Source organism: Hoplias malabaricus, chromosome X2 (assembly GCF_029633855.1).
Source record: "Hoplias malabaricus isolate fHopMal1 chromosome X2, fHopMal1.hap1, whole genome shotgun sequence".
Taxonomy (NCBI): domain Eukaryota; kingdom Metazoa; phylum Chordata; class Actinopteri; order Characiformes; family Erythrinidae; genus Hoplias; species Hoplias malabaricus.
Window position 1 is genome coordinate 37,177,662 of NC_089819.1, and position 11,315 is coordinate 37,188,976.

At 36.6% G+C, this 11,315-nt stretch overlaps 1 protein-coding gene across 5 annotated transcripts in view; it reads left to right on the plus strand.

The window, feature by feature from the left end:
• Positions 1-9,615, plus strand: part of LOC136676912 (gamma-adducin-like) — a 42,366-nt gene extending 32,751 nt beyond the window's left edge. For 3 of the 5 annotated variants that reach the window (XM_066654199.1, XM_066654202.1, XM_066654200.1), the window contains 3 exons: positions 3,123-3,240; positions 6,727-6,825; positions 8,465-9,615. In XM_066654199.1, coding sequence (XP_066510296.1) covers positions 3,123-3,240; positions 6,727-6,825; positions 8,465-8,712 — 465 coding nt within the window. In that variant the 3' untranslated portion in view covers positions 8,713-9,615. The remainder of the gene's footprint in view (positions 1-3,122; positions 3,241-6,726; positions 6,826-8,464) is intronic. The other 2 variants (XM_066654203.1, XM_066654204.1) reach the window with 1 other exon arrangement.
• The last annotated feature ends 1,700 nt before the right edge of the window (positions 9,616-11,315 follow it).

The following is an 11,315-nucleotide window of genomic DNA, read 5'->3' on the forward strand; positions in this document are numbered from 1 at the left end:
CATTTAAGGTGGGACGGAGAAATCAAGCTTGGTAGTACATAGCAAATATATGCTTTTTACTAGTAGGTAGATGTTGTAAGGACATGATGTACACTTGGTTGTGTGTTTTAAATGGGAAATAAGTGTTTCAAATAGTTTTGTTTATAAATCCTAGCGCTAGCTTTAGCTTCGCATTGCTGTTTAAGGTAGAAATGAGTATTCAATAAGATGCTAGAGAAAGCAAATATGACTCTTAAACAGACCCATTTAAGGTGGATCTAAATGTTTGACTATGAAAATTGTGGATAAGATCTGCCTCCTAAACAACATTTATGGTGGAAGGAAAAATCGGTAAGTAACACCAGCCTTGTCTAGTCGAAATATTTCAGGTGGATTTGGACAGTAAAGGCTTGTAAATGCAGGGAAATGGTAGCTGCATGTTCACTTTTTTTGCATTGATATATGTTTTAGTGAAACGATGAACACTTTTCTGTTTAAATATGTTGATTATGGCACATTCTTTTATTATAGTTATTTTAAACGATTGGTGTCAGTATTACAGATTGCTCCTTTAATGATTTGATGCTTTAAAAAGAGAGACCACTGTTCTAATACATATAAGGTATGATACAGAATCCAGGTTTGTGTTTGCTAGCTTTGTTTATAAACCGCCAGCTCTGGAACCCTTAAGAAAAGAGTATTGGTACCATTTGTGAAAAGGATAAAGTTTCTGATCACTTCCCTCATAGGCTGCCTTTGTGGTCCGGCTAAACTAGGCTTGCCTAGTGTTGTTTTAAATCTCATACCAGGAATTGCTGCAACCAAACCCCAGATTCATACAGATTTAATACACAAGAGGGAGTGCTTTAAGGAACCTTGAATGTATTATTGAGTTTATATCACAGTTGAGTTTATTTAACATAAAGAGGACAGGAAATTACAATTTGTTTATCAGCATTGCACAAGTTAATTGTTCCATTCCTTCACATTCCTTTTAGCCCTTTTCAACGAAAATCTGGTCTTGAACAGGTCTGAACTTGAATCTTGATGCTGTCCAGTAGGGTTGCAAAGGGGTGGAATATTTCCAATAAATTTCCAGTAACTTTCCATGGGAACTTTAGCTCCGGAACTTTGGAAATATTCCAAAATGTAAACTTTCCATGAAAATTTTGTGAATTTATGAGAATTTATAGGAATTAATAGGAAATATTGGATCAATTAAAGTAACTATCATACACTATCATTCATGCACCATTTTTTTTTGTTAACAACAGACATAAACAATACAAATAACACATAGTTGCAAGCAGAAAGGTATAAATGCTTCTTTCGTTGAACAATCAAAATAACGCAACTCCTGCGTTACGCAAAAAAGTGCCATTCAAAATGTAAAGCAAAAAAATATATATAAAATTTAACATCAAATATGTATTTTCCCACAAACATCTCCTGTCTGGCCTCTGCATGCTCTGCATTTTTGCTTTATTAGTTTCAGGCTTCTTCCTGAACCTCAGTATCCTCCATGTTCAAATAAATAATAAGTATGAATTCTTGGTTAGAGACAACCATTGAAGCAAAAAATATAGGTAAACTTTTGTGTAAACTATTCTCTTAAATGTAATTACGTTAAGCTTTTCTGATTTACCAGATAAGCAACTGAGATTACACCTTGAATTAATAGTTGCTTAAATGTTTCAATTCTATTACTGTCAATAAAAATATGAAGCTAAATATATGCTTTCAGTAGTGTTGGGGTTTCTAGAAATCACCTGGACATATGCTGTACATGTGATGGAGGAATGAACAGTGCAGGGGGTTTGGTCTCAATAGCCCTTTGGTGTGTAATGTGCCTGGAATTGAGGAGCAGTTTTGGTATCATATCTAATTATTTTAGCCAAGATTATGCTTCAGTATATTTTTTACCCACTATATGTATTTTTCTCACCTTGAGCTATATGTTCCTGTTTTATTCCCTATAATTACCCGTTAATTCCCGTGGTAAATTTTGCAACCCTATTCTCCAGTGAACTGCCCAGCTATTGCAACTGTTTTGACTGTAACCAGGGTGGTGTCACTGCTGTCTATTTTAACCAGAAGAGCATCAGAACTATAATGGTCATGGTTGGGTTCAGATTATAGTGATTATATGATGCATGTATAAATGATGCAGCGTTAAATTTCAAAGTCAATATTTGAGTGTGGCTCCAGAGCCGTCTTGCTGATTGTGATCAACAGGGGTTTAAATATTTAAAAAAATAAGTGCCTTGCCTTGCACTGACTACAGTCCCTGTGATTTTTCTTTTGCTTTCAAATCAGAAAATGGATAACATCCGCTACATCATAACTCTTTAATCTCTGATCTTCCTGGAGCCTTTTTAGCTTGCCACACAGGCGGATGTTCTGTGATATTGCTGAAGTGCTTACTGTTTTTGGTCCCAGCTTGGAACAAACATATGTGGTTCTGGGACCTATTTATGTTGGTGGAAATGCATCAAACCATTTAAAATTGAGTTGTGATCGGAAACCAAGTCAGTTCCACGTTCAGACTTATCACTCAATTGAAAGTGCTGGCATCATTGCTAGGTTATAAGTGGCCAAGTAATACTTAAAGTGCTTCAGGCTGAGTGCCATTATCTTGCAATAATAGACTCATAGAACCTCTCTCAGCCAATAACGTTGCAGGGTCAAAACCTAACTGTGGTAAAATTCACCATATAGGATTGACTGAAATTATTGTTATTATTATTTTTAATCAGTAATATTATAGGTATTTGTGTAATATAGGACTTCAATATAAGACACTAAAATATATTAAAATATAATATTAAACATGGGTTTCAGCGATTTCTTTTTATGTTCGACATATGCACGGTATAAAGATATTTGTGAATCTAGTTGCTACACTTCGGCATTTATAGTTTGTTCACTTTTTTTTTTTTTTTTCCCCTGTTGTGAGTGATGCCCACATTGTGTTTTTTGACACAACCTGCATGATGGACTGATCTGTTGGTTTCATTTGTGTGTGGTTTTGTGTATTTGCCTTTACCTGTATCTAAACAGATGTGACACAAAGCAATGTAATTCCGGTACTACTTCAAGTCCCCCCACTCTCCCTAAAACACCTCATTCATTCTCTGTCACAGCCGTACACAGGTGGGGATGAAGATCAGACCGAGCCTCTGCCACCCAACCCCTTCACTGAACTGGCAGAGAAGGAGAGCGAGGACTACAAAAAACAAGAAGGGCGCCACCACCTTGATGGTAAAAAAAAAAAAAATAAAAAATTTGACAGATTTTGGACAGATTTCAAATGTGAACAATTTAACCCTATTGTGTATATAGAAATGTATAGAAAACATTTCCAATTTTGCTATATTGTATTTTGAAAGTAATTGTAAATCTTATGAAAAATAATAGAACTACTGTTCAGTCCTCCAAATGACAACCAACCTGGTTTAATTACAGGTTATAACAAACTTATTTATAACTAGGAGTCCAATAGAGTGCAATTGGGTTCTCTCTCTTATCTTATATATAAATATAAATATAATATAATATTTACACCACATGAAGCCATTGTTTCTCACACTTAAGCTCTCTTTACAACAATATAGAAATGGCACACATCGATATAAGGGAGGGGGGGGGGTGTTCAGAAGAACAAAGGCAAAGAAATTGATGTAGTGTGTTCCATAGTTTTAGGCCTGTGACACTGAAAGATCAGCCCCCTGCAGAAACCAGTCTAAATTTGGGGATGTAAAGAAGCCCAGCATCAGAGGACCTAAGTATATGGGAAGGGCAGTAAGGGTTCAGCTAATTAAGGTGGTGCCACACCATGCAGTGATTTCTATGTGAGGAAGAGGAGTTTAAACAGAATGCCAGTGTAGCTGATAGAGAATAGGCACATGGTAACAAATATTTAATACCTCCTTAATACCTCCTCTAGTACCTTTTAATTACTAGAGTTTTCCTGATGGACTGAATCGTTTAGTAAAGGAAGTGTGAGCAGTATTATGTCACATTTCGATGTGACATGACATACTCACAGCTACTCCACCTCGCACAGACTAGCTTTTTACATGCAACACCAACACTCACACCTTTCCCTTTCCTCATTCTGAATGAAGCAGAGCTGTTTCAGGATTTCTAAATGAACTCTCGCATGTGACTCCTCCCTGCAATCAGTGCTAATTACAGCTCATGACTTAAACAGCCTTCAGTTGATAAAGAGGTCACCAGCCTAGTCCAGCTATACTCGCTAATGTGTCCTTAGGGGTGTTATGTATGTGAACAGTTTTATTACAAAAAAGTAAAGTGCCTGATTAATCTACACTATATGTCCAAATGTGTATAGATGCTCCTTATGAGCAGTTTCTGCTACTTTGTGTTTTTTTTTTTTTTTTTGGAAATTGCTGACAGCACGCACAAGTTTTTATCACTCATATAAAATCATTGTAAAATAGAATGAGCTCTAGAGCTGCTGTGCATACATTGGGCCAGCTCAGTATAAAGTATTGGACTGTGGAGCAAGCAAACAATTTCTCTGGTGTAATGAAACTTCATCCATTAACTTTCAAATTGAGTTGAAGTGCTGGAACTACACAGCTAACTTCACTTATGTTTACTCTCAGCATACTCTCAGCAATGTTCCAACATCTTGTCAAAGCCTTCCCAGGAGGGCAGAAATCATTGCTGCAGCAAAGATAGAGATTTACCAATTACTTCACGTAATTTCATAAGTAAAGTTGGAGCTGTCCAAAAACATTTGCAGATTGTAGTGCATTTTTCCTCTAATATCTGTCTGTATTTCTGTGTGTAGCATGACTTGTAAATTGCATCCGGAATATAAATTCTCACAGTGAATGACACTGAAATAACCAACAGTTAATATGAATGTTAAACTCATAATAATAAAGGGTGCATCATGTAAGATTTAGGAGGATCTAGTAGCTGAAATGAAATATAAGCTGTGTCTCAATTCAGGGGCTGCATCCTTTGAAGGACGTGGTTTATGGAGGTCTGTCCTTTTGAAGGCTAAACCGAAATGGGACAGGCTCCTTAAAGGCGGATGCTCCTCATCTTTCTCTTCTCTCCAGAGTGCTAGGATTATGGCTATTAATACACAGTATGCATAACAGTAAACTTTAAAATAAACAGTAATCATTTAATTCAGTGATTGTGGAAAATGGAAAGGCTGTATTAGTAACAGCTAATATGAAGTGAACAGATCTCAATAGCACTTCCCTATAAATAATATTTTACAGAAATAGTCGATAATGTGTTCTGCTTCAGTCACTTTGTATTTACCTCAGACCATTGTCATTTAAAACCGTGGGAGATAAACAAGAGACAAAGGCGCTCAGTCAAAGAAAAACACTACATTCCCTTACAGTTTAATAAACTGCTCATTGCTCCTTAAACAAAGGAAAACTTTGAGTATATTTTCAGTCTTAACTTTTGATAGTTGAGTACAGTAGCACTACGTTTACAACCTCCTTCGCTCCTCTGCTGATGTTGCAATATTCTGAATCTTGGTTGGTGAGGGATAGTCCTGTTGCATCCTTTGTTTCTCGGGCAAAGGAGGGCGCATTTATCGGCCGCATATGAATGACCCTCCAGAATGGGACTGCCTAGTCGCGCCTCGGTGACACAAGTTTACAGATACGTCCTTCGAAGGGTGCAACCCCTGAAATGAGATGCAGCTATAGTGGACACAATCATCTGTAACAAGCAATTGCTGTTTAGCTTAGAATGAGTAATGGGTTTAAATGTACACTGCTCATGATTCAGGCTATGCTTAGGTTTCTCATTTTAAACAGATTTCGAGAGAGCAGAGTTAGAGGAGCAGTGCATATTTTCTAGGTGTTTTATTTATTTATGAGATAAATTCACAATTGAAAGAAAATCTGCACTTGAGGCAGGGGAAAAAGTATCTTCCTGGAAATATCCTGCTCACTCAATCAGACAAAACATAAAATAAAAGTTTTCACCTTTACTTCTCTAATGTTGCCCCTGTTCTACCTCAGTGAAAACAAGTAACACTAATAATGCATATCTTACATGGAAGCCATTTACCTATTTTTTTAGTAACTACAATAAATAAATAAATACATATTTTAATATAGATCAAAAATAATCTCATGAGATGGCTTAATATGGCTACTCAATGCAGTAATAGATGATGTCATTCTGGAAGTAGCTTTGCATTTGACCACCACTGTAGGGTCTGATATCCTTGGAAAGGGGTGGGGGAGTGAGGGGTTTTCATTTGGTTGCAACCTGCAGCCTCACTATTTGATGCCACTTAATCTTACACACTGAACCTTTGTGTCTTTTAGTTTCATTTTGGCAATTTTCTCATGCAACAAATCTTATTTCACAGCCTTGTGTCCACAATTTGCTAAACGTACCATATAAACCAGCTTATTAGAGGTAACTTAACAATTCCGTAAGTGCTGCACCTCTGAGTTATCTTCCCTTTTTAACTACAGTAGTATAGTATTTCAAAAAGCTTAAATCTAAAAAAGCAAACATCAGACACCAAACATATCTTGGTTGATCAACTATGTTTGGGACAATTGTGTAAATTAGATTTACCACTGAAACTTGCAGAAAATTTGCTAGAAACCCACAACTGCTGACACTTTGCATGCTTCCTCTAACATGCTTCCCACTCTGTTTGTAAACCTCTGTATTTGTTTGTCTTTGTGTTCACTAATGCACTCCTCCCCTACACTGACTCTGCAGCAGAGGAAGAGCAGGATCAGCTCACATCCGATGATGCTTCCACACTCTCCCAGTCTGTGTCTCTAACTCAGTCACCACAAAACACACCTGCTAAAGAAGGTAGAGCACTTTCTCACTGCTCAAAACATCTGTCTGCTGAACTACTGTGTTTTTAAGGCAGTGCCTTAAAAAAAGCAACTTAATAAATTTATCTGAATTAAAGGGACACTATTTTTACCTTAAAATGCCTCCAAATTATGGTCACTGTGCTGTAATAAGGACAATAGAGCCTCTGTCATTTCTACTACAGACTCAGCACTGCACAACTGGACTATGGACATTTTTAGATTTGAACTCTGGAAAAAGTCCAGCAAATTAGGTCATTACTTTTTCCTGAGCTGTTTTTTCACACATGTAGTGCACAGCAGGGCACTTTGTGTCAGATGCGTTCTCACAACTGGAAATATCCTTGATGCTTTAGGCATGGACAGTGCCTCTGCAACATGTGCATGAGAGACAGTATGATTCTATGAAATATTATTCACTCTATTTACACATACACTCATTCTGACATTACGTTGTTCTAGGCTGTTACTGGAATAAAGCCCGGGTAATGTCTGGTACAAATTGTCAGACATTAGCGTTCACATACAGCTCCTCCAGGTAAAGTCCAGAAAATTTCTAGGTTGCTTTACCTGTGTGAAAGAGGCTTATGTAACTTTTGGAGAAGTTGAGAACGCTTCAATGATGATTTCATGACCTCAAAAAAAATTAAAAATAATAATAATTAGTTTAAATAATTCCATTAAATTCGTTTGCAGTGTTTCAGGAGGCCAGAATGTCCAAATATAAAACAAACATGTTGGGTGCCATAAGATTCAGACTTGCCTGTATGATCACATTACATGCCAAGTAAAACAGAGATGGTGGGGAGTAAAGGACCAGCTCTGTCTCCTCCCTTAACATTTATTGCTGAGGTGTCTTGGAGAGCTAGGCATCTAACTCCCAACTGCTTCCCATTTCCGTGTGTTGCCTCTTGGGCAACTGTGTGTTTTAAGTTCACTGCCACTTATGAGTTCAGTGCAGAGGTATAATTTTGTTGCACTTCTCTGATTATTAAAAGCACATTTATATTTTTTTTCAATAAAATAATCCCTAAATTTAGGAAGTAAAGGAGAAGTGTGGAAAGTCCTCCAACATCTATACATCTAGTAACAAAATAGGTCTGCTGTTGTAGACTCAACAGGAAGCTGATGCTCCATAACATCAAACTCCAAACTGGCTCTCCTATGGATTTCTTTTGGTCAAGACAATAGTCTCTGAATAAACAAGACACCAGAAGCAAAGGAAAAATGTTCAAATAGGTTTTAAAGCATTATTTGCATGTGTAACACATTAATAGCGTTAACGAGTTATGAGTTCCATCAAGGAAAAAGCACTAGCATATGCATACATTTGTTCTGTTCTTGGGGATATATTTCTACTCCATGACTGTGGGATAAGAGTATGCTAAGATTTGCATTGGTTGGTAAAATGCTCCTTGTACAATTACAATATTCAAACTGATCTGAGCCATTGTTGTCACCCAGACAGCTTACACTTGACCAAGACCCAGAAAAAAACCTTAGTGATCTTGTACATGCATTGAAATGGCATGTTGATGTGGGTGGGTGGTAGTGCTTAATGACTTAACTGTTATTTGTCCAGGCTGTACAAACTGTATTAGTTTGTTGGTTAATCATTGTCTCACCCCGTCCAGAAAACCACAAGAATGTGCTGCTGAATGGGAAAGATAACCATGGTGAGGAGGAAGAGCTAAGCAAGCGTATGAGTGAGCTGACCACCAGCGTTGAGAGCGTGGAGATCACAGTGCAACCTGGAGAGAAGATCGAGGAATCCCTGTCCCCAGAGAGCTCACCCTCCAAGTCCCCCAGCAAGAAGAAGAAAAAGTTCCGCACGCCATCGTTCCTCAAGAAGAATAAGAAAAAGGACAAGGTGGAGGCCTGAGGAGGGTCAGAGCACCCACAATCCATCTCTATCTGTCTGTCCAACTGTCTGTTTCCCCCTTCCTTTATCTTTTTTTTTATTATTTTTTTTTTTTTTTTTAATTTACGTTTAAAATTTGTTTTAATTTTGTAAAAAAAAAAAAAGACTATGGCACATTTTTACTTGGGAAGGGAAGTGTAGCGTTAAAAGAAATTATACTGGGGACATCTTTCATATTTTTATTTAGTAGAAGCTGGAAGAAACATGAACGTAAAACAGGGAGAATTAGTCCTGGGAAACTGGCTCTTCCTCCAGTCCATCTCAGCTTTGGTAGAATAAACACACACACACACACACACACGGATACATATACATACATCCATAAATATATGCGAAGCAGCAAACATCTGTTAAACACCAGCCCTGGGCAGGTACTGCAGCGGTCATATTAATATTTTGTTTTTTCTCCCCACTTGTCATAGTCACCACAAATCTCCAAAATGCTTACGAATGAAAAACTTGTAATTGAAGTCAATGGAACCAGATTTTTGTTTCCAAAGCCATTTTGGACCATTTCTAGTGGTTCATTCATTAGAAACTTTTACCACAGTGTGAAGTGTAACTGGAGCTTTAATAAACTACAAAAATTTAGACTTTTGGAACAGCAACAAAATAAAATCTTAGTTTTAGGTTTAATTCTAACTCCACTCCACACAATTTTAAGCACATGACAGAGACGAGAGGCACTGGACACTTGTTTTGGGATTTTCCTACAGGTTTTTAGTTAATTGAGTTTAATGCCAATAAAGCAGTCACGTTTTAGTGAAGTGTAAGTTGATTCTCATTTAGTCTTGTCTTCCTTTAGACTTCTGCTCATCTCTTGAAATCAGTTTTGTTTTTTTATTAAACAAAAATTTTGGTATTTGTCAGCTTAGTTTTTTTTTTTTTTTTTTTTTTTTTTTTTTTTTTTTTTTTTTTTGTAATCATTTCTACAATTTTACAGTAAAATACACCCATATTAACTGTTTGTTTTTTGTTTTTGTTTCAATGCTGAGTTTCTATTACTGATAATATAGTCATGCTTGATTACTTAAAAAAAAAAAAAAAAACACTTATATCGAAAACAACTGGATGAGTGATGACATGATTTATTTTTGTGCTGCACTTTTATCATAGTGTATGTATGTACATATATATATAAATATATATAAATGCATAAAGGTGATTTCAGCATTTGACAGTCTTGAATTGGAGAGCACAGTTTTAGGTAGGTGGAATTTTTTTAAAGAGAATGTGGAGGTAGAGATTGATCTGAGGATGGGAGATCCAGTGGGATTATGGTTCATATGTGTTATATTAAAACTATAAGCTATATATTTGAAGCTTTTATTACTATTGGAAAGAGTCCTATGTCCTGGACTGAAGAGTGAAACACAGGCTAGCATGGCTTCTTTGGCTATTGTTTTGTTGTTTAGAGCATTTGAAAGCCACATATTTCCCAATGTATAGCAAGACAAAGGCTGCTAAATTTGGGTATTTGTAATCCAGAATTATTATTATTTTTTTTTTTTTTGCAGATAAGCCACATAATTTAAACCCAGAAATCAAAGCTGACCAATAGGAAAAGAGCTGAGGGTCGGGTCTTGCTGATTCACAAACTTTAATAAAGTTTGACTGCTTATTTTGCATATGATTATATCTTGTAGCATATATAAAACCATGACCATCAGGGCATGTTTACAGGGTAAATAAATAAATAAAATAAAAATAAACTTAAGTGCAAATCAGATCTGTCAAGTGAAAAAATAGCTTTGGGGACTTACCTACTGGACCTTTTTCCACCCTTCGGCGGCATTTTTGCTAAAAGACCCTTTTGTCTCTGGTTACCCAAAAGCAATCATATATTCCTTGGGTATCTAGTCTTCAAAGACTAGTTTGATAACTGAATTTCCGCAGTTTAACTAAGCACCTGCTTGCCCAGAGGGTATTCTGTGTTTAACACTGGTTAAATTATATATTTCATATCACCTTGCCATTCCTAAATCAGGATTTAGCTAGATGACTTCAAAGACAAATGTAAATCTGTGTATTGGGGAAAGAATTTAACAGCTTAGACACCAAATCTTGTCAAATCTGGGCTTAATTTATGTGGCTGCAAAAGTTTACTTGCATGGTTAACTTAACCCTGTCAGTATGCCAAGTCATGTCACCCTACCGTCCTACAGCAGGGCTCCCATATTTAAATTTATTTTTTTAAACAACTCTCTCTTCTCTCTCCTTCCCCCCTCCCACCTTTCATGTATGGTAGTCTGATAATAGCAGGTCATGGCTTTTATTCATGTCTGAAATTTTACTCATTCTTCCAGTGAAGACAGGTGTGAGAAAAATGGAGATTTTGGAATATTGTCATCCACATGTTTAAGCTTAACACCAAATGACTGTAAAGTCGCAAAACGCCATTCAGAAAGCCCCAGAGCCTCAATGCAGCTTTTTTTTTTTTTTTTAATTATAATAATGAGAATCTGCCAATGAGTTTACACTCCTTTGACTAAAGTCTCAGATCATGTGAGGATTGCATTCTTTAACTGAAACAGTAATCTGGCTCACCACAGGTTACATCTTGA